At 37.0% G+C, this 24,984-nt stretch overlaps 1 protein-coding gene across 3 annotated transcripts in view; it reads right to left on the bottom strand.

Annotated features, from left to right (window-relative positions):
* Positions 1 to 24,442, bottom strand: part of LOC136825710 (glycerol-3-phosphate phosphatase-like) — a 38,601-nt gene extending 14,159 nt beyond the window's left edge. The window contains exons 1-3 of one of the 3 annotated variants that reach the window (XM_067082464.1): positions 24,365 to 24,442; positions 11,124 to 11,293; positions 3,144 to 3,281 (exon numbers count right to left, since the gene is read on the bottom strand). In XM_067082464.1, coding sequence (XP_066938565.1) covers positions 3,144 to 3,281; positions 11,124 to 11,267 — 282 coding nt within the window. In that variant the 5' untranslated portion in view covers positions 11,268 to 11,293; positions 24,365 to 24,442. Of the gene's footprint in view, positions 1 to 3,143; positions 3,282 to 6,818; positions 6,968 to 11,123; positions 11,294 to 14,648; positions 14,860 to 24,364 lie in introns of those variants that run through there. The other 2 variants (XM_067082463.1, XM_067082465.1) reach the window with 2 other exon arrangements.
* Between the last annotated feature and the right edge of the window lie 542 nt (positions 24,443 to 24,984).

Below are 24,984 nucleotides of genomic sequence, written 5' to 3'. Positions count from 1 at the left end.
TCCTCCCCTTCAAGTGGATGGGACTTTGCTGAATGACTTGGAAGCTTTAACTATTCTAGGCGTAACTTTCAACTCGCATCTTTCTTTCGAGAAACATCTAACGAAAGTGTCAGCACGTCACAAAAGGTTAAGTATTGTACGAAAGGCCTCATATATTTATAACAAGTGATAAAATTAATGCCTGTTTTAGTTCATTTGTCCTTCCTTTACTAGAATACTACTGTTCTCTGGTATGGATGTTTGCTTCTGCCAGAGATTTATCTCTCTTTGACACAGTTGTTCGTGGTGGTAGGTTTCTGTTTCCTAATAGTAGCAGTTATGACTTGGACCATCGAAAGATGGTCTCTTGTTTGTCAAATTTTCATAAGTTGTATTCCAACAGAGGTCTTTCACATTTACAATCGATCCATGATCCCATTTTCCTGCCGAGAGCAACTAGATTTGCTGAACAGCAGCACCAATATGCAGTAAATGTGCCTTGCTGTAGAACTAAGTTCCAGAGGTCATTTGTTCCTCGCACCGTTGGGCTGTGGAACAGTCTCCCTGCAGATGTGCAACTGGATCTTCAAAAGTTCAAGCGAAGATGCAAAGCATTACTACCCCAATGCTATTCTCCTTGCATGTTAATACATTTTTATCTATTTATTAATTCATTAATTAATTGGTTCTTTTTATTAAGTGAGACCTCCTTCTGTATTTCCCTTTACCTTCTCTTCTTCCTAATGAACACCATATTCTTGGGAAGCTTGAATTTCAAGTCAGTGGCCCCTGTAGGACCTTTTTTTTAGTTGGGCAAAGTGCTCCTCTTTTTTTTCAAGCTTGAAATAAGCTTCCAAATATTGGGATGAACACCAGAAACAGAACTTTGAGATGAATTATGGTACATACCTTTCTAAATTGTTTTTGGTGCAAGGAAGATCTTGCAGAGCTCTCTCACATACATTTTATAGGTAAATAAGGAATGGGGGTGCTATCTGCCATCAGTGATTACCTCTGCCTCTTTCGCAACCAATATAGCATGCTTCAAAGTACAAAACCAATTCTAGAGGGAGGTCCTCGTCGTCTGCAAGTTTGTCAAAACCATCCACCACATCATCCATCAGAAGTAATGCAAGGGCAGGGAAACACCTAAGTTTTGCACTAAATTCAGTATCTCTATGATGTCTTTCTTTAAAACCACACTCAACAACCTTTCAGTACATGCTCTGAGAAAAGTGAAAAAGGCATGCTGAAAGAGATACATTTGGAAAATGATTACGTACGCAGTTCATGTGAGATTTTTCAAAATAAGTCATGTAGCCCTGAGGGTTTAAACTGGGGCATGATTCCTAAAGTTTTGTAAAAAAAAAAAGTCGGTTGTACATTTCTTCCATCTTGTCTGGATTACTTAGATCATGCATAAGTGTACAGGCTTATATAAAAGGAAAAATTTTTTACTAATATGTAGCCTTATACCAGCTAGGCTACCGGTTTATTTTGCCAGGATATTGCTATTATCTGGTCCTAGGGTTCTTGGTAAGCTAGGCCACTTAAGGATATGCAATCCTAGGTTGTAGAATACAGACACCATCCGCTATTAATCCAGTCTAAATTATTCTCACTTACTGCCTAGATTATTGTAGACATTGTATAATCTGAAAGGACTTTCTCTATTAATGATAAGTTGTGGAACATTTCTTTTAGTTAAAACATTCAGTTAGAATAACAACTTAAAACAAATTGCGCTTTACAAAAAGTAATCAACGATCAGCAAGCACCAACCACTGATGGCAAGAAATGCCAGGTTCCGGCTTTTCACACAAATCAATTATTAATTCCAAAAGTTTAAAACTAAAATTTTAACTGGAACTTAATATTAAGAACTTATCTTGCTATTTTTGATGTTTCCATGATCCTCACTTATGAAATTGGGGAAAAATTTCCAATTTTTTCAGAGACTGATTTCTAGATGATTAAAAACTTCAATCGTTGACGGAGAATAATGGTTTTTTGGTCTACGAAATTGTGATCTGTTAGACACTACAGTAAACTGTGCATGCGCATTAACCACTTTCTTTTCCTAGCAGGTTTTGTTGTTGGTAGAACCTGGGTATACAACCTGCATAAAGATTTGTTCTGGCCCCTTTCGTTGATTTTCTTTGAGTCCATTATATACCCCATCAAGTGTTACAGTGTTTATCACTATAACACAATACCCAGCCACACGACCAGCTATGAGAAAATTCTTTGACATTAGTTTGGTCACCCATGGAGCTCTGGTTAGACTGTGGAGGGTAACTCCTTAAGGACGAAACACGCGACTACGCTATCAAAAAGGAATTATTATTAGAATAACAAACATTGTAATAAATTAAAACTGTTAATGCAGCCTTAATTTTCCATATTATTTAAACGGACAAACATTGATTAATCATGGAATAATTACTGTACTGAAATGACTCATGTACTGTATTACCAATACAAGCGTTCTTCATTCTTCTCACCATTGCTCTTTCCTGTAATCAACTCTTATTTCCATTCTTTTTCTCAGCCTTAAAACCAAAAGCCTTGGTAATTTTTAATCAGAAAATACTGTACTCCTTACCACTTTCAACTCAGCCGGGTAGAAAACTAAATATATGAAATACGAAAAACAAACACTGTAATTTTTAAGAGAATCACAGCATAAGTTTAGACAGATCATAGACAAAGGAACATCAAAGCTAAGTGTGGCATAAAGATGCTTCGCACTGATTGGCTAGACACAAGAGTGCTGGTGTGCTATTAGCTAGCCCCTAATAACCTCATGCAACTTTCATCTCCAACACCCTTGCTCAAAGAGGTGGTACTTAACTTTGTTTTGCTACCAAAATTTACACACTCGTAGATCAACCTTCAAACCCGAGATGTGATTTTTTATAAGGATTTTTTACCTTACTTGCAGTCAACATTTTTTACAGTTAAGAAGTTTGACTCTGTTACAGGAAGAGTTAAAATGTTACATGCAAAAAAAGGCAACTGCCCAGGATGGCACTTGGCTTTGTTTTGCTTCTGATCACCTAAATTATGCCTTGTAGTTACAACTACAAAATTAAAACACTATCATATAAACAGATAAAGTATAACGAGACGCAAAGCAAACAACAAGATGATATGCAACTCACTCCAACTCCAGTAGTTCGAACTCCAACTTTGTTCATTTCTTCAGCAAGACCTGGTGATCCAATCACATAAACCTTCTTCTGGAAACCGATTTCCTTTAAATATTGAGCAAGAATATATGGAGCACTAAGGATGTGATCCTGTAAACAGAAAATAGTACCTGTAACTCTCTGTAATAACTGCAGAAATCAATGAATAACAAAAATACAACTCAAACACAATAATACAGGGGAAACTTTAAAGTCTTTATATCAATAAGTAGATCAATGACAGAATGCAAACCATATAGGGTAAAATTGTTACTTCAACCTTGAAAAGAAGTGATTTTAGTCCAAAACAGAACTTTTTTTCAATATCTTACAGAGGTCTTATTATAATCAATATTATGCTTAACATGTTTTTCTTAAGTCTTCACTAATATTTAAAATAATAACAGACTCACTTAAAAACCCAGATGTAACAATTAAATGTAGTCCATAACTACAAAGAAATAGCCCATACTGAGACTGACAACATGAGCCATAATTCCTCACTTCCTGCAATCATGCAAGTTATTTGATGGGCTAAAGAACAGACACTCAATGTAAAAATACCAAATTTGGCATAACTTTTGATTTAGTTAGAATATAAAATCCTTAAAGTTCACCATGAGACTGATTAACCAAAGGACAGAGTCATCTTTAAATATTTTTTCAGTGAATAGGATTAAGGTGTTATGGAACTCCTTACATATCACCTGCGTTCTGAGGCTCAGCATACTGAAGCTAGGTAATCAATCCTGTAATATCTAAGCAAAACACTTAATTTTTGCTTTTAGAAAACAAAAACAAAAAAAAAGTTTTACAATTTTGTACGTAGCTGCTTAACTGGTAAGCAACTTAATAGCTCTCCAGTATTCTGTAACAATGAAGATTCAAATATTTAAATATAAAAAATCTAAACATTCCGCAATATCTATGAATTCTTGTCATCTGGGATATACTCGCCTAAAACAATAAAGCAAGAGAAATATAGAGCAGAATAAAGATATGGTAAGTCATTGATCACCATGAATAAAAGAAGCTACTATATGCTATACGCAACTAGGGAAGTTAGCTCAAGGAGTAAATGAATAAGGAGGAGGAGACATATGTTGGAGCTAGATAATGGCCTGTCTACACAAACATTAACTGTTTCTATAGAGAATATGTCCAAAAATTACTAAGTGACATCACTAAAATAAAATGCTGAGAGGTGACCAATACATCTACAGTAACACCCAACATCAGACAAATTTCTTTGAAATCAGACTGATACAAATAACTCCTAGTCTATGCATGTTATACAATCAAAACAAAAAGTGTTCTTAGTAATAATTATGCAGTACACTTAATGACAAAGTCTTTGACAACCAGGCCTCCAGTTCTCATCCTCTTGGGACTTCCTGAGAGCTCTCACAAGACACACAGGATTAAAATTCAAGCAGGTTCCAAGAGCAGCCAATTTAAGGCATCTGATTTCACAGGAACCTGACTATTTGTTACATAATCTGTCTTGAGGTAAATAGATAGAATGGTTTGTGGTGGTAAATTTCTGATTCCTAATACAGTAGTAGCAGTTATGACTTGGACCATCGACGGATGGTCTCTTGTTTGTCACTTTTTCATAAGTTGTACTTCAACAGAGATCTTTCACATTAACAATTGATCCCTGATCCCTTTTAACTGCAGTAAAACTAAGACACTATTGATTAGTATATTTCGTACTGATTTTCTGCCCCATCCTCCCCTTGAAGTGTATGGGACTCTGCTGACGAGTCTGAAGCTTTAACTATACCTGGTGTAACTTCTGACTCACATCTTACTCTTGAGATATATGTAATGAAAGTGTCAGCAAATGCAGCACAGAAGTTGGGTATTACACACATAAGGCTTCATATGTTTATGGCAATGAGAAAATCAATGCAACCTCCTTTAGGTCATTTATCCTTCCTTTACTACAATATTGTTCGCTAGTATGGAAGTCTGCTTCTGCCAGAGATTTATCTGTCCCAGATAGGGTGGCTCATGGTGGTATGTTTCTGTTTCCTAACACTAGCAGTTAAGACCCAGACCTTAAATGAATGGTCTCTTGTTTGTCAATTTTTCACAAGTTATATTTTAACAGAGCTTTCACTATCGCAATCGATCCCCAATCCTCTTTTCCTGCTGAAACCAACCAGACTTGCTAAACAGCCACACATATTTGCAGTAAATGTGCCATACTGTCGGAACCTCCCAATTTTGGAGATCTTTCATTTCTCACCCCACTGGACTGTAAAAGTCTCCCTGAGGATGTTGTGCAATTAGAACCTCAAAGGCTCAAGTGATGATGCAATGCATTTCTACCCTAAAACAATTCACCTTGTATTTTAATCATTTAGTTACTCTATATTTTTACCTATTAATTTATTAATTCATCTTTTTTTTTCTCTTCTAATAATGATCTCTTCTTTGTGTATTTTGTATTATCTTCTGTAACTTCACTCAAATGAACAATATACTCTTTTGGAAGCTTGAATTTCATGTCAATGGTCCCCGTAGGCTTGTTTCATATGAATAAGGATTTACCTTTTGAATGACAGCAATAATAATTATAATTTTTTTTCTGTACTGGGATGCTTTCTTTATTCCTTGGGCTTGTAGCATTCTGCTTTTCCAACTATAGCTGCAGCTTGACTTGTAATAATAAAAATAATAATAATAATAATAATAATAATAATAATAATAATAATAATAATAATAATAATAATAATAATAATAATAATAATAATAATAATAACAGTTCAATCTGAAATATCAAAAATTCAGATAATTTTATATATATTACTCACTTTACAAAAATTACCATGGGTCATTTGACATCAACTTTTTTGTCTTGCACACCTTAAAAAATTTACCAATAAAATACTAGCAAAACAGTGAGGCCCAAATTCAAAGTGACCTTGACATGCCCAACAAATGAACTATCAAAAAATTTACTGAAAGACCCTAACACTGAAATTACCTACTCCAACAAAAATTTAAATAACTTTTAACCTTTTAAAAAATGTTACAAACACGGCCTAAAAATCTGGACGCAGCAAAACATCTTGCAATAACAATATTGCAAAACTAATTATCTCAGGACAAATTTTTTCAATGCAAACCCATTACTTATACTATAACCTAGTTTTGTGGGCCACAAAACTGGGCTTTAATATAATCAATGGGTTCACTGTGAAACAAACAACATCTGAATATATCACTATGACAGTACTGTACATACTCGTATGGAAGATTACACAATCATCTTAAAAGCCTATGACATGTACGGCACTTATAAACCCTTCATAACATATGCTAGGGTCAAGAAAATATGCATGATCGTCAAGGAAGTACCACACCAGACCATCAAATGTGGTCAATACAGGAACAAAGGTTGGAAACCACTAAACAAAAGCTATTTTACTTTCATTCTTTTTTTTTTTATAAAAGGTGTATATGTGGAAATCTATCAAAAAGTAAACAAAACATTAAGGCTGCCAACAATGATAGCTCAGCCTAAAACCAGAAAACTTATCAGTAACAGAAAGGAATACCAAGACTGACTATACAAAGAACCCATTCAAGTAAAAACAGTATAAAAAAGGAAACAACCATACAACAAATCATACTAACCGTAAAGGGACACAAACTAAGAGTACTGATGGCATGCAACCGGCAGAAGCAGATGAGGAGCTTTAACATTTTGATAAAGTGAAATCACACTTTTAGTTTTGTCAACTCAAAACTTCTACTGACCTTGCCAGGAACAAGTAGCCAATTCCCTAAAACAAATAAAAATTTATGAATGTTAGACATTTGTATATCAAGACGTAGAATCATGATGCATCAATACCTGAGTGGAAAACAAGGTAGATACAAAATTAGAAAAAAGCCACTGAAACAGCCGTGAAAATTCAGAGAAAAAGACCGACAAGGCTATAAAATACAAACATGCCATATTCGAGACTGTAGTTTCACACATCTACAAAATAATCTGTCCAAATGTCACATGAAGGGCATAAGAGGTTCATTGTACTGTACCAGAACTAAAACAAATTACTTGAAAAAACAAAGATTTTTACCATTTTTCTAATCAAAACTCATTGTACCTTAAATGCAACAACTTCCAAATGCAGGATGAAGCAGGTAGGTGTGACATTGCTTGTAAGTGGTTTAACTACATGCAGCTACAATTCACCAGATGTCCACCAGCTGGTATGGAACAGAGCATAAAATTTAGGCCAAAGGCCTATGAGGTCATTCAGTGCTGAAAGGGAAATTGAGAGTAACGAGGTTTTAAAGGTTAATAGGAGGAAAATTTCACAGCTGCATTATGAAACAATTATTAGGAGAAGGTGGAATAAGATGGAAGACAGCAAATACAAATGGAGGTGCAGTAAAAGGAATGAAAGGGGTTAAGGCTTAGGGCCGAAGGGATGCTAAAAAGAACTTCAAGTAATGCCTACAGTGCACCGTGTGAAGCACACTGATGGCACTACTCCACTAAGAAGTAGTGCTGGTTTGTAACGTGACAAGTCATCAAAAAATTGAATTATCTTTCAGAAGGAATGAGAAATGGAATAACACAATAACTGATTAAAAAACCAGAAAATAAAATGGTTTTAAAAATTCAAATATGTTGGCACAGAGAACACACACACGCCTTTCATTTTTATACCCCACGGAAACTCCTTAATATTTCACACACCAATGTTTCCTATGTGATTATTTTAGCATATGGAGGTCTGCCAACTGCTTGCAGGAGGCGTTTTTTTTCCAACATATGACATAGCTGAAACAAACTATTCCAATTTGATTTATATATACTTGTACTGTAAATAAACATTTTTACACATACACAAACACACACACACTTGATTAGAACTCTTTAATGACAGAACATCACATAGAACATACGGACAAATCCATGCATGCATAAGAATCATGGTCTGCTGACATGTAAGTTTGTGACACTGAATGGCTCCTCAGTTATGGACCATTAGCCAAACAAGCCCCAGGATGCTTGGTTACCACCCAGCTAGGGTGATCTTGGCTGACTCATTTAAATGACAGAAATTTTTCTACATTGTAATAGAGATGCAAGAGAATTATCTCTAGATAAAGAATACCAAAACCAACACATACAATGACTGTGTCAATCACTAATGAGAGCAGCTAAGTGCACTAACAAAGCCTACGAACTTCAAAAGAAACTTAAATTATGTATCACGCGAGCTAGGGTCACTAAAAGGCAAAAGTACAAAAAGCCAGAGAGCCTTACATTTCCGACTCATGTAGAAAGTTTTACTTTAATTTGTGTAAAGAACTGGCCCTTTGTAGGTAGTTTTGTAACCTAGCTTTTGTCAAAATTTATTCCATAGTAGGGCCAAGATGTAGCGATCTATTTCATTCATTTCATTCACCCTCAATCAACATGGTAAGAGTTTGTTGTTCCCAAGTTTAGCATATAAAGTTTTGTTGTTGGGCATGGTTTTCTTATGACAACGCTGAACACAAGAAACAAGCATTTTGAGCATATTGCTGAAGTAACAATATCCCCTACACAGATTCTAAAAACATTCCAATTAATGGAAGACACATAGACAGGTGGCCTTTCTTCATGCAAATCTATTCAGATGATCTACCTTCATACCTGTGTTCCAAGTCTGACTAAAATCCCTAAGTGCATTGTATGTAAGACAAATAACGGAGCCATGTGGATAAACAAATGGGTGATCTCTCTCCATGCGCATCTACACATGATGGGCTACCTTTATACCAGGTCTTACTGAAATCCTTCAACAATGCAGGAGTTGCAATGACAATCTAAGAATACTAGCTATTTTAACCATGAAGGCAACTAACCTTAGTACCAAATAAAACACCTTCATTAGTGGAGTATGAATATAAAGTATAAAGTCCCTATTTTTATGAGTTCACAAGTCATGGCCTACAAACAGAACAACACATAAGCAGGTAAATGAACTTCCTTTTTACCCAGTATGAGTGATATGTCTTCAACCATGTAAGAAGAGTAAAGTACAGTATGTATGACATACACCAAAGGACATCCAGACAACACAAGCTTACTTCACATTCATCCATGACAGGTGATATACAGTAAGTTTGTATAAAGTCTGGCTAAAGTATTTTCAAAGAAGTTGGAGAAATTGTGACAATAGTGTTAGCATGACAGAGGGACAAATGGAAGGAAAAATAAGCGGAGGCAAAACCATCAGTATGTTGCTAGAAGACTAATGAGAGAGAGAGAGAGAATATTTTATGAATGGTTTCACCCCAATAGGTGAGGATTATCCTTCTAAGGCCTTCCCTATATGATGCAGTATACATTTTCAAGCAGCACTGACCTCCGCTTTTGTGAATAACCTAATTTTGTTCGCATCATAATCACTTGTTTTGATAGTACTAAGCACAAGGTATGAAACTGAAGATATAAAATGCAGTAAACCCCCCGTATTCACGTTCTCATGATTGGCGGACTCGCGCATTCGCTGGTTTCTCCGTGGAACATATCTAGCCATTATTCATAGAAAATTCGCCCATTCGCGGTATTTTTCACTGAGAAATCTTCACTAATTACAGTATTTTCATATAATTTTCATGAATAAATGCACTTTTTGTCATAAAACTATTAAAATACTCAGGTATATGCATTTTTACAGTTTTTCTGTGTTTAAACTATCAAAATGGGCAGTTCTAAGTGTTTTTAGAGGGGTTTTAAGTATTCGCAGATTTTTGCTATTTGCGGGGGAGGTGTGGGACGCATCCCCCGCAAATACGTGGGGTTCACTGCATTTCACTTGAAATATAGTGATATCAAGGTGGACACACCAATTTTTTAATGAAGCAAATATTGCACACAGGTATTTCAACAATGTACAGAAGATGATGTCTAATGGCCCTTCTACTGTATGTACCCAAAGGTATGAAGCCACAAATGTGTTTTTGTGAGTTAAATTTACCAAATCCAAGAGACAGATAAAAGGAAAAACAAGTCAAACTAATATTTCAAATCATACAACTAGAGGAGATATCATCTAACAACTTATCCTCAAAACTGGTCATTTTTATTTCTTTTGCAAAATCCTTGGACTGAAACAGTTTGAATTTCAAGAGTTCTTTACCCATATGCCAGTTGGCTTCGCAGTTCATTTGTAGGCCCTAGGCTACAATCATTTTCAAGTGAGTTACCCCTTGTCTATGCATGACTTTGAGCTTTAATTGCAGTTCCAAGGCTACGCAGGTTTTGACACCTTGCTCTCCTGGGCCTTGTGCTAAAGGTAGAGATCCATCTATATTTATAAACTAAAATGAAATGCACAGTACCTAATACTGCTTGTAAATAGGTAAAATGTGGGGTATAAAACTGAAACCAGGGTGGAAATATCCTAAGACAGATCAATAATCCTTTTAAACCAAATAACTGCCTGACACTTTTGCCAACTGGAAACTAAACAATATCTGGTAGTGATGCCACTTACAAGCAAGTCATACCATAAAAAAAAGCCTCTTTCAATCCTTGTTAGGATATTTAAACATAAAAAAATAGAGGCAGTAAATGGAAAACAATAATTACAGATTTTCTTTTCAATCACTTTAAAGACAACAGACAGAAAACCTTCATTAAAGATTTTGGAAAACAAAATAAGAATACTACATTACTTGAAATTACTAACATCAACTCCTTAATCTACACAGACATTACAAGACCTACCTCTCAACTTACTGTAAGCAAACATGATTACGTCCTCTGTTACATTTCAACGTGCAGCCCTCTTACACATTTTAAACCAAATATTAATTCTATCTTTACACACTCCTCAAGTACTTACAAAAGTACTTAACAAAAATCATCAGTTCACAACATAACAATATACTTCTCTGAAATCAAAATAAAAATGGGCTTGAAATCCATACCTTTTCAACATGAAATCCTAGTGTGCTACATTTTTCATAGTAGCTCTCTTGTGTCTTAGTGGAATTGTTAGTTATGAAAAATACTTTCTTTCCCAGATCATGGAACCTCTGAACAGTTTCCCGTGCCCCAGGAATAACGTCCATTCCCTGAGCGCCTTGCCATAAAACTCCTGAAAAATGCAAAACTTAAAGTGGCTTTATTCTTTGCATGCAAACTTCTTGATATGCTTTAACATCTAGTATGGTACATGTTAGCACAGGCAATCCCCAGGTTACATCAGTCTCAGCTTATGTCATTCCGAGCTTACATTGCTTCTCAAACATATTCATAAAAAAATCTGTTCTGGGTTACAGCGGATATTCCAAGGTTACGTCAATGCAGTCTTACAGCGTGCTATAAGCAACGGAAGAATATTTGTACATTTTTGGAGGATATTCTACAAGATCATGGATGCACACCTCACCAGGAGCAAGGTAAATCAACTGGGAAGTTTTCAAGACAACCAAATGATTAAAGGTGACTTTCATCACTTTATTTCTCATTTTTAGCAATTTTTTTTATACAGTGTTCCCGCGTCGTTTTCCAGCTTATGTTGAGCTTCAGGAACGGTACCCCCGATGTAACCCGGGGACTGCCTAGCGAGTTAAGCCATTCAACAGACAAAAGAAAGCTCAGTTCTTGACAAACAAGTATCCTACCATCAACTTTCAATTTTAGTCTTTTTGTGGATGTCCCATAGGATTTGTTTCAAACTAAAAATAAAAACTGGCGCAATACATAGCTAAAGTAGTTGTGCAGCCAAAAGTAGATGGCCTGGAAATGAACATATGAAAAGCAAAAGGCAGACGGAAGCACAGTTTAGGCCAAATGGATGCCACAAATAACCTTTCATAACATGAACAGTGAGCCACAAGAAGCACAGTAAACTGTAATTGGTAACCCACTACATAGACCTAATGCATTTAAAACTTCATTTGATAATCCATCAAACTGTAGCAGATGTAAATGAAACTAACTGGAGGGGCTTGGAGGAAGGCATTCCCAGTAAAACAAAAAAAACAAATTACTGACATTTTGTTTTGCATGATGACTACTAAGGTGAGAGAGGATGACACATAAAAGACCATGAAAGAGAACATTAATCTCTCAATTATTCACTGACCATGAAAATGGTGCTACATCATGAGTAGCCAAAGAAAATTAGTTAAGTGATCAATGATCAACAAAGAGAGAAAACAACCAAGAAATGGAAGCAGTAAGAACACTTTTACATAGAAAACAAGATTACAGTAAATGTACCCAAAAAAGTCTGATAAATCTGTAGTTTCCCATGGTGTACAAATAACAAGCATCTTCGCCTGAAAATTCAATGTCACAGTGCAATATCACTTAAAAAGGCAGGTGTTTTTACCAAAGAGTGTGACTACACATACATTAGCAAAATATAATCCTATTATCCAAGATGGTGAGAGATCACCCCCAGAAAGTTAAGTTTCATTCATCTCTAATGTATACTTCTTCATAAGAAGCTTTCCTCTGCAATGAATTATGGTCCATCCACATAAACAAACTGAAATTCCAATGAAATGCAAAGTAAAAATTTCATATATGGAATATAGCATGAAATGCACGAAGCAAAAGAGGCAGGAAGTCTGTTGTTCAGGGTCCTACATCAACACCTCAAACTCAAGTTTGCCTGAAAGGGTTTTAGAGTAACTCTGAACCCTGAAACAACAAGAGAAATTCTAATCAAAGGAGATTAATAAAACTTGTCTCTTAGAATAGTACTACTGGATCGGGCAGGAGTACTGACAGCCATGAAAGGCTACTTGGTACGAGGCATCATCTGCATCCAACACCAGTGATACTGGATACCTGCAGTATCAGGGACCACCAATATAGGGTGCCCACAGAACCAGGTAAAGGATGAGAGTGACATTACACAAGTGGTCACTAACAGTATTAGCACGAAAGGCACCTAACCATACTACCTGGCATGGATTGCCGCCATGTGCACTGTCCATGTAAGCATGAGTGGAAGAGAGAGAGCATTGATTTGATTTATGAAAATTCAGCTACAAAGGCAAGCACTGGGACACTTTCATCCACTCAGAGGGAGCTGGAGTAGTTTTAGGGCAGAATGGAAGAAAGGAAGCAGGAAGGAATGGAGGCAAGGTGGTAAAAAGTGAGTGCAGCTACGGTTCGTACAGATGCTGCAAACAACCTTTTATGATGCCTACGGTGCACCATGTGAGGTCCACTGACTGCACTACCCTCACATGGTGGACTGACTGCACTACCCCCCTATGGGTAAAGGAGATAGCATGAGAGAAATGTCCACTGGAAAATCAACCACAAACCCAGGGATGTAAAAACCTTCACTGTGAGCAGACACCTGAGCATGAACAGTGCACACGCATGAGCTGCAAACAAGAACAAGCACAAGCATGGACAGTGCACGAGTTAAGTGCAGTGTATGGGCACAGGTAGAAGAAAATTATTCAAACTGTTAAGAAATAACAGTAAAGAATTGCATGCAACATTAATAAAAATTATTGGAATTTTCTCTAAATACATCATCTATCATACCCAAATATCACTGGGACATCATGTGCCTTAGCATTAGGCAGTCCCTTGCTTCTGCCACTCACGAGTGACACTTCAAACACAGCATAGGCCAAGTCCACATACAAGTGAGGACAAACAAAGATGAATGGATGCAAGATGTAACAATGCCACTGAATAAAGAACTTTGGAAAAAAGTTATTTTATTAAAAAACAGTTAGGCTGTGACACAAAGAAACAAGGTCTTAAAAAAAACTATAAATCAAACTAACAAATGGGCCTACAGTATATGAGTTCAACTAGATGGACCTAGGTTAATGAGGATTCACTGAATGGCTTACACAAACATACCTAGGCTATAATTATGATAATGATGATAAATGAAAAAAAGCATCCTGCTTGAACATAATCTCACTTAGACTGCAAATATACTGGTCTATGCAAACCAACTCTGTATGATTAATTACCATGAGTTCCTGTCCAAAAGCCACTTAATGTTTCTAAATCTCTAAGGGCAAGGAATCTCATTTCCATCCACTTTGGAATACCTTTAAAGAAACTGAGCAACACTGACCAGTCGGATGTAAATTAGGCTAATAGTCTACAATACATTTAAGACCTGACAGGAAAGGTTGCCTAAAACCTGACATTACACCTTAGGCTAAAGCAGTCGCTAGTCTAACCGGTAAGTCATTTCACCTTAACAGAAGATAACAAATATATTTAGCTCGAATTGACTAACTAGTCAACCCGCAGGCCTACCTTGGGTTGACCCACCAACGACTGGTAATTTGAAAGTAGGCGTAGCTTATCTGATAAGCTAAAAAAAAAAAAAACCATGCCATATCAACACATGCACAGGCTAACAGCTTATTGCTCTCGACATACTTTAACGTTGACTCCAAGCAACGACAAAGGAAATGTAAAATTAGGCTACTAGTGTTTTCTAGATCTCTTACCGTCACAGTCAAGCAAAACTGTATCGATTTCACCCATCAGCTGGTGAAGTGAATCCCTATCCATTGACATAGGTAAAGTAGGACTCTCCATTTTTGTATGTTAAGTGGGAGCGGCGAGACGAAAAGACTGTCGGTCTGCTGAGCTTACTCCTAAAAATAACTAGCGAACCATTCCTTATCCCAATGCTGGCGCAGCCCCCATAGCTCACACACGGTAGCAAACCCTCTTGGACCGGGTTGTTACATCTTATTTTAATCTATTCAATGAATAATGATTGTGAATTGTAATTTGAAAAATTTGGGTTATTATTTATATTAAAATATAACAATTTTGTTTTTATATCAACACTAAGTAAGGCGGAATACATTTTATTTAAGTATTTTTAATAGTAAATCAGTTCAGTTTGAAGAGAACAACTCCCTGAAAGTTTATTTCCAGAAATGAGCATTCCTCTAAACATTTCCGTTGCACATACCTCCGGTAACCGTGTACACCCAGTTAGTCTATTTCAACCCACTCTGTCGCTTATTATAAAGTATACATAAAACTACGATCGTAAAAATGCCCAAACATGAGTAAGAAATAAATCTGTACAGATAACAGTCAATTTAAGCTTAAAAGTCGCTGCTGACAGAAATATTAATTGTCCCAACACACACCTACAAACTTTTGCATGCATAACACACACACACACACACCATATATATATATATATATATATATATATATATATATATATATATATATATATATATATATATATATATAAACTAAACTCGAGTCAGTGCCATAACTTCTGAATCATGGATGGAACCCTGAATACTCGGTAGAGAGGTAGTGCCGTCAGTTCACCTCATGCGGTGCACTGTAGGCATTACTTAAGGTTCTCTGCGGCGTCCCTCTGGCCCGTAGCTGCAACCCCTTTCATTCTTATTACTGTGCTTCCGTTCATATTCTCTTTCTTCCATCTTACTTTCCACCCTCTCCTAGCAATCGATTCATAGTGCAACTGCGAGGCTTTCCTCCTGTTACACCTTTCTAACCTTTTTACTGTCAATTTCCGTTTCAGCGCTAAACGACCTCATAGGTCCCAGCGCTTGGCGTTTGGCCTAAACTTTATATTCTATTCTAACACACTGAATAGAAAACCTTCGCAGTGTCCCTACATACACCTACACAGTACCTCACCACTATTATGTACACGTACACAACAAGCTTATCAGCATACATCGAACTCCGTATACACTCTTGTATACTCCCGTATTCAGCTCTCATCTCTTGCTCTTGCTTTTCCTGGATAAAAATCCTTTCAGTTACTGGATTTGGGAAGTTCTGTCTGTCCCAGAGCAGGCTGTTATAAGTAATATTTCACTTTGTTCAGTGTCTGAGAAGGTAGCATACTGTTCATGCTATGCATACTCATTCTGGTGTCATTTTAAAGCAAAGTACTTGTACTTTAATTTTTCCAGAAGAAGTAAAATAACAAGAAATCAAATTATCTAAATGGTACTTGTACTTAATTTTTTCTGGAAAAAGTACTATAACAAGAAAAAGTACAATAACGAAATCAAAGGGTCTAAAAGTTGTATACTCTCTTAATCAGACTACTAACCTTCGTTCTTTCCACAGGACTAAATCATCTTAAAACACCAGTCCACCTTGTCACCATCATCTCAACTGTCTTTATTCCCTCATTTGCATTCATCATCCATAGTTCACTTCCACTAAGGAGAGTTGGCTCCAGAATCCCTAGCCTACTGCCTTCTTTGCTCACCCATTCAATGATGTCTCGTTGCACCATCATACTTCACATTATTTTTTTTGCAGATGCCTATAAGAAGCAACAACTTCCATTCTTCTATCATCAGTTACAACACTCATTGCTCCATCTTTCCTCCCAACAGCCATTCAGTACTTTATCATCTGCTATTATCAGTAATTCCACACTTCATCCATAACCTATTTTGATACTTATATCTACGGTCTTTTCTCTGAATTCTCGCATTGCTCCATTCATAAAGATACTGGACACCCATAAAGACATGGAGACGCTTCATATCCTTGCCTTAGACCCATCTTTACACCAAAACAGTCACTTTCCCAACTACATATTCTACCACATGCTTCACTCATATCGCAAAAATATTTACTCATTCGAAACCAAACAATTTAACTTTCATCTTATATATCCTCGACACGCTCCACAATGCTCCTCTGTCTGGCTTATCTTGAACTCTTGCTGAGTCCACGTACCTTATGCCTTGAAAAGTGCTCTCTCTCTCTCTCTCTCTCTCTCTCTCTCTCTCTCTCTCTCTCTCTCTCTCTCTCTCTCTCTCTCTCTGTGTGTGTGTGTATATATATATATATATATATATATATATATATATATATATATATATATATATATATATATATATATATATATATATATATATATTCTGGTCGACACATCCACATAGACTTTCTTCATTGTTTCTCATACTCTCATACTGGAAAAAAGTGGACATAAGTGTGAAAAATAAAAGATAATCTTTAAGTCACAGAACGTTACACATACGAGATGATATTGTTTTTATTTTAAAACCCATGTACGTACACGCACATGCACCTAAAAATGGACAGGAAAAACATTCAAGGAAATCACAAATGTAAAATGCATGCATGTCATTGACAGGAATTGTATCAGAGGAGTTCAGTTTACATACGTAAATGAAAAGTTGTCAAATGCTATCAATAGGATCGAAAGTGTCAAGAAAATGAAGGTACAACACGCTAATGCAAAACTGTGGTAAATGGACTGTTAACAAACTAACAAGTAAACGAATGCATAGAATTAGTTGCTGTGTCGTCTACGAAACGTCATCGTCTGTTTTGATTATGCGTCTTAATTAAAGAAGACCAGATCTCATACGGCAACAGACAAGAGATAAGAGCGTTGGGTCCAAAGCAAAACTCCCAGGGTGTGTTGTTGTTGGTTAGGGATGAGGGAGCGGAGAGTTCGTACCGTCATTGCACCTCACGTGGTGCACTGCAAAATACAGTAGGTATTACTTTAGGAGTCTTGGGCGTTTGCATCGTCCCTTCGGCTCCTAGCTGCACCCACTTTTCAGTCTTATGCTTTACCTCCACTCCACTTCTATTTTTCTGTCTCGGTTGTCCAACCTCTCCAACTATGACTTCGTTTCATTTATTTTCGAGATCTCTTTATCATACTGCAATTAATCCAACTTGATATTTTTGCTGTCTTGAGCGCTGAATAGCTGAAAGTGCCCCAGGTCTTGGCTTTATAAACTATTTTCTCATAATTCGTTCAAAGCAAAACCAGTGTTGACACCCGTCATGCTGCAGACAAAGCAAGCACCCAGTTAAGAAATGTTTGTCAATACCGAAGTCGCGATAAATATTTAATTAAATCATTTTAATTGCCGATGACTCATTCGACATGCGCATTGCCGCGGCACTTCAACACAGAAAAAAGAGCTACCCCATGGCATGCAGCCTGCACGTTACGTAAGTAGAGAAGTTGCCAAAAGAGGGAGTGCGCTTACCGCTCGAGATAAACAAATATAGAATAAAAAGCGCTCGAATCGCAGAACTGAGGGTACCGTATTTATATACGAGATTTATTACAGCAGTATACTGTTCTAAGAAAATAAATCATGGGATCGTAAACGTTTTACGGATTTGATATATATTATCAGTAGATATAAATCATTAACGATATTTTGTGAATAAATAAATAGCAGATATCTATGAACAGGTTGCCAGTGGAAATGTCTCGTAACACCTGACTGGTTACTGAAGGTTCAGCTGCAACCACTTTTATTCCTTTTACTATATCTCCGTTCATATTCTCTTTCTTCCATCTTACTTTCCACCCTCTCCTAACAATTGTTTCATAGTGGAACTGCGAGGTTTTCCCCGTTACACCTTTCAGACCTTTTACTCTCTATTTCCCCTTTCAGTGCTGAATGACCTCATAGGTCCCAGCGATTGGCCTAAAATTTTATATTCCAACACCTGACTGGTGGCCATTACCCCCTTCGAAATCGTGGAGATTAGCAGTCCTCTGCATTGATACGCTCTCCCGGCTCCTGTTTGTCTAAACTCATATTAATCGTTCTTCTTTCAAAGTGCCTTGAAATATCGAATCCAGGTAACTATGAATAAAGAACCCGTGTAAATTTCCATATGTTATGGTAAGCCATTTTTAGCTGGGTTTTGTTAGTGTTAACAACTCGAGGCAACTTAGCCGAATGGGCATTGTTTCAAGCTAAATGCCGGTGAATGCGTGTGTGTGTGTGTGTGTGTGTGTGTTTGTGTGTAAGCGTGTGTTTGTAATCTGCCAGTCACTAAACATCACTCTCTCTCTCTCTCTCTCTCTCTCTCTCTCTCTCTCTCTCTCTCTCTCTCTCTCTCTCTCTCTCTCTCTGAGGGCACTGTCAAGCATTTTATAAATATTCAGGTTTCAGGAATTATAGCCTATGCTTTGTTTGGCCCAAATTGAATTGAAATTCAACTCCTTTCCTTCCATAGTTGCATAAGTAACTATCATACGTCAGAGCCCTTACCTTGTCCTTTACGCCAAGTGTTATCTTACCATTCAAGTAATTAGTTCCTCGTTCCCTATGCCTCTGTAATCCACGTTATATCTATTCTTAATCCGTTTTGATGACAACTTTATCTCTCCGTTACTGTTATCGCCAGATACGGAAACACGCATAGTCATACGTGCGTTGTTTCTTTTCCTACTCTTTTGTAGTTTCATCTTGTTTATCGTAGACGTTATGGTATATCAGAAACAGATAGATAGACAGGAGACGGAATGCATGTAAGAGATAAGTTATTACCATTAGTAGTAGTAGTAGTAGTAGTAGTAGTAGTAGTAGTAGTAGTAAGGCTACTTGCTCAACGTAATTAGTCAAGTAGTAGTTAAAAAGCATTATCGATTATAACAGTCACAGTACGCACAGCTAAGGTTAACTTTCCAGATGTGGTCTGTTAAGACAATAAAGTTCGTGAATGGAAAATGAAACACAAACATCCAAACTACGAAAGACGCCTAAGACCAAATATCTGTGTCGAGAATCATGAGATCACTGATGCGAAGTTTTTTCCTTCAGGTTGTTGAGTCATAGGTATAATAACGAAGAGTATAACCATCCTCTCGTGAAAATGTGCACTGGACTGGACAATAATTGCACTGAACTTACTATATCATCGGTACTTATTCAAACCTTTAGCTCTTCTGGTTATCAACAATTAGCCTTTTGGGCTGAAGTAGCAAGTCCGAAGTTCTTCTCCAGCTTCGATGGAACAAACTGTAGTTAACTGCCTATCAGGAGCTTAATTTTCAGCTCAGATCAACAGTGGTACAATGGATTTTCAGAAAATGGACCTAAGTTCTAGAAAGACTACAGAGTCACTTCAGATCCATCGTAAGACTGCCACTTATGCTTGCTCTACAGATGCTATTTTGGACATCATCCTCAACGACTTCCACTCTATAAACCTCCTTGCAAACGGCAGGCCTTGCCATTCCACAGAAACTGCAAACTTTGAGGCCCACATGCACGACCAAGCCTTCATACCACTTCTTCCCAGAGTGGGGATACGTGTGCCTTTTTTTCTTTGTTCCTCATTATTAGACATAGCTTGCCCCTTTCTGAGAAATGAGTTTGCCATAAAGAAAAGTAAAGTTCCAGTCAACTCACTCTTAATGTACTGACGAAGCTCGACTTACGCCGCCTTAAGCATTGGCATACAAATATAAACAGACACAAATGTATGTATGTATGTATGTATGTATGTATGTATGTATGTATGTATGTATGTATGTATGTATGTATGTATGTATGTATGTATGTATTTACACTCACACATTTATGAATACATGCGTGTTGCATATGTGAGATTAGGCCAACGCACATCAACGACCACTTGGTTAAACCGTGAATGTGGAAATTTGCATTACAGGTAGGGGGGAAGAACAGGCTTCTCGGCATGAAGTTTTAGTTACGTTGTATGATAACATCATTAGATCCCTGTGTTTACTTAGCGCATACCTCCGTCGTCTAGAGCTCAGCAACAAGAGCTCTCAAGAAGAGACCATCACAAACCAGTGAAGATTACACCATCCGAGTCAGAGCTCAAGCCTACCTGTGCGTCATTCCTGAATCCTGGTTCGCCGCCGCTCACTCAGTGGTGTGGCCGCGGTGCAATAGCTAAGGATGATAATTTCTAGCCTACATTAATTTCTGCAAGTTTCCTCGTGTATTTTATATCCTTAATCTTGATTTCACTATTCATTTTTACTGCCATCTTCCGCACTGTGATCAGTGGGTACGGTAGCTTCCATATCCTTTTTATCATTATTATTAGAGAATTCGGGATAGCCGACATTAGTACCATAAGAAGTTTCCTCAACTTAGTAAAACTAAATAAATATAAGTGTGTTGTTATCCTCCGTGATCAGACCATGGATATTACGAGGAAATATGGAGGTAGCTGGTTTATTTTGGTATTTCGTTTTGAATTAACCATATGCTATCTCTTTCAATGGCCTCAAATGAGAACATTCATGATATATAAATAAGAACCAATCAGCTCTTTCTAAGGAGTGTTGGTAATTCATGAGGTGAAACGTACGGGATTTAAAGGAATGCACTGAATTAGTTTAACGTAATCAAAAGGTTACACATGTGCACATTCACCACCTACCCACCAAAAGAACACGTGTTGCTGAGCCAATACCCATAGCGGACACTGAAACGGCGACAAATTCTCATAAACATTACTACCTGGACAATGCGAAAATGGAGTGTGTAAAACCGACTTTCAGTAATGAAGGCGCTAACCAATCTTCAGATCGTATCGACCCACATCAAACTAGTAATTTTTATAGAAAAAAACGCACAAATCGTGGTATACACGTCTTATTATCTTGATCCGTGCAATACCCTACCAGATCAGTCAGCTTTTAGATAAAATCGACCAACTGACACAATGTTATGATCACCGATAAATGACATACTTAAATAGATCATGATAAGTATGCAATACAAATACTAAGGTACATCACTTGATACAGTAGTGCATCGGTTTATGGCGAAAGACTTGAAATGGATAGGTGCTGAAGGCGATGCACTAGAAGAGATATACTAATAATAGAGCCTTTGAAGTACAAATTTAAAACTGCAACTCTGCAGGACCGACACTACTTAGCTTATATATACGCCGTAGAATTACAATGCATTACGATATTATGACCAATAATGGGGAACATTAAGAAGACAGATTCTGAACACAAAAATACTGAAACTAAATGAGGAATCTATTTTAACGATATCAAAAAAGACAAACCTAAAAATTTTTATGTTAAAACTGTAAAAAAAATAAAGGATACAGATGTGCAAATCGTAAAAACGTTGAGAAATTAATTTGTAATTGAACAAAATCTAAAGATGACAGATCAAATATCGTTTGCAGTGGAAAGTGAAATGCCTAAATTTGTATACGTTAACATCTCCTGTACATAACCACGTAATCGTGAGTCTATGCTTCTGTGAAAGTCTCTACAAGTGTATACTAAAATATTTACTGAAAGGAGCCACTGGGTTTAAACAACAAAGCAGCCAAATCAATAGAGCATAATGTTCACGTAACAGGGACACTCCCAAGCTTCAAAGTCTGCCTGTCGAAGGAAGAATAGACTATGAGTATGCGTTTTCACGTACATTACGATAAATATGTAAAAGCCTCCTATAAAGCTATACCGCCAAAAGTATAAATCCATGACGGTGAAGGAGCATGGGAAAATATAGATTTACGAATTCAAAATATAAATAAGATATTGGAAAATAACCTTTGAATACACAGCACAAAAAACTGAAGAGATGCAAAAACGCCGAGGCATTTAAGAAGCTAAAGAACTTAGCCTCGAAAAAGAGTTAAGACGAAAGAACGGTCAAATGTAACAGACAAACAAATGAGTATGCGACTGGACCAAATGAGAGCAACCAAAAATAAACAAAGGTGAGGATGATGATGATGATGATGATGATGATGTCGCTCGTGCGTCAATATACAGACAAGTTTGCAGAAACGGCAAACACACGTAGCTGTGCAGTCAGAGATCCATACGAAAAATATACAACGTCGTTTCATGATACGGGTGCAAGTATGCCTGCAACCAGTGACTGTCATTTCTATTCGATCATTTTCTTTATCTCCAGCTGCTGTAGTTTTTCAGTACATAATCACTCATTCTTATTGTCTGTTAAAATCTATATATATAAAAATGGATGTATTTATGTAAGTGTATGTGCCAGCATAACTCTGAAAAGCATTGAGCAATTTCAACCAAACTTGGTATGCATATGACTTACTATCTAGAAATCAGCACTGTGGCGGTAACACGTCACTAGCACCAAAGGGGGTGGGGTGGGAAGGGTTTCCCTGAAAAGGGGCTAGTTCTGCCCGTGAAACAGGGGTGCTGGTTATACCCGTAGACTTAGTAACTAAATAACCTTTTCAAATTGACCATACCCAATTTCGGTATACATATGACTTACTATCTGGACAAGAATACTGTGGGGGTAAGATATCAGTGGTACCAAAGGGGGTGGGGGTTGGGAAGCGGGTGACAGAGAGAGAGTTAGAAGGAGAGGACGTGAGAGAGAGAGTAGATAGGGTGTTAGGAAGAAGAAAGAGGGAAAGAGACAGGGAGGGTTGGAGAGAGAGAGAGAGAGAGAGAGAGTTTATCAGTTGTCATTCAGAGTTATCCCAGGCAGCGCCGGGTTGGTCAGCTAGTTTTTTTTTTTTAATAAAGACGAACATAGCAACTCCTCAGTGATTAGGCAATTTTACATGTACTGAACGTTGTCTCCTCTGTAACCTTTTTTTTTTACCTTTATTTGTCAACAATGATCAGAGATTACTCTGCCTATCTTATCACTAAGACCTTGACAACTATTTTATCTGCAGAAAGTCGAGTAGCTGTCTGTCTTTTACAGCTCACCTATTTAGATCTGATCTGAGATTGTCATGCAATAGTAATTCGTTGTTTACTTATGATTAACTGACAACCTTTCAGGGGATCTTTCCTGACATCGAAAGATACGAAACCAAAAACCCTGGGGTAAACCCCAGAGGGTTGTGGGGCTGGGTGGGGGAGCAACAAGGGGTCAGTTTCATGAAATGTCCATTATGCTTTTCTTTTGTAACTGGTGGTTTTTAGACTGCAGTGAGTCACGGTCCGGGTGGTGAAGGATAGAGACTAGAACCACATCCTATATAAGACGCTTTTGGTTCCAACCCGACCTCGCAAAAGGACTATGATATTTGGTGTTTGTAATATATATATATATATATATATATATATATATATATATATATATATATATATATATATATATATATATATATATATATATATATATATATAGTACATATTTTAATATTCACGCCGCCTTTAGGCTAATATATGCCACGCAATAAACATTTTCCTTCAGTTTCCAATCATTTACGTAACCAGTGCTCTATAAAAACACGATCTAGACCACCTGTTACTAATCTAAACCGTTAATGACATCCTCCACTTGACACACTCATCAATTACTCAGTACAAACATTCGTGTGAAGCTACCCTCCGTACATTTATAGATGCATACACTCGACGCATATATATCAAGCAACTATTTCTATTTATTCTTACGTAGAAGCTACCAGTGATTATCTGCGAACGAGTTGGTCCTCTAGGTTCGCCTAAACAGGTACCACACACAGCAGTGGAAGACTGGTTTACTTTCACTTCCACAACACAGCGCTCCGCTAATCAAGTTGCCAAATGCTTAGTACCTCCGTACGCCCAACAAGTGTAGCCTACATGTCTTCCATGTACACTTCATTCATACACACACTCATAATACTATATATATACATATATATATAACATTACAGTGTAACTCTTCATAATGCACACATACAATTTACCCCGTTCCTTAGGAGATATTTCTGTATTTCTACGGACTGAGTATCTCCAGGCTTAAGTTTAAAATACGAGGAGGCATCTGAAACAAATTAACAGAAGGCTGAGACTGAATGCACATTAATGTTCCGCATAATAAACTATATAATAATTTATGTTTTAATATTACCAACCTGCAAAAGCTAGTCGAAATTATGCAGCAGAGAACTGCCTTATTAACGCTGGTTCAGTATCATAAACAGTCGCTAAAACGTCGTTAAAAGTATTTGATTGATTATATATACGTATATGGAATTAGCTATCGTACATGTAGCATAAACTCATTTCATGTAAAGTATAAAACAATT

This window comes from Macrobrachium rosenbergii, chromosome 39 (genome assembly GCF_040412425.1).
Source record: "Macrobrachium rosenbergii isolate ZJJX-2024 chromosome 39, ASM4041242v1, whole genome shotgun sequence".
Lineage (NCBI taxonomy): Eukaryota > Metazoa > Arthropoda > Malacostraca > Decapoda > Palaemonidae > Macrobrachium > Macrobrachium rosenbergii.
The sequence above is the reverse complement of the archived record's forward strand: the minus strand, read 5'-3'. Positions and strand labels throughout refer to the sequence as shown.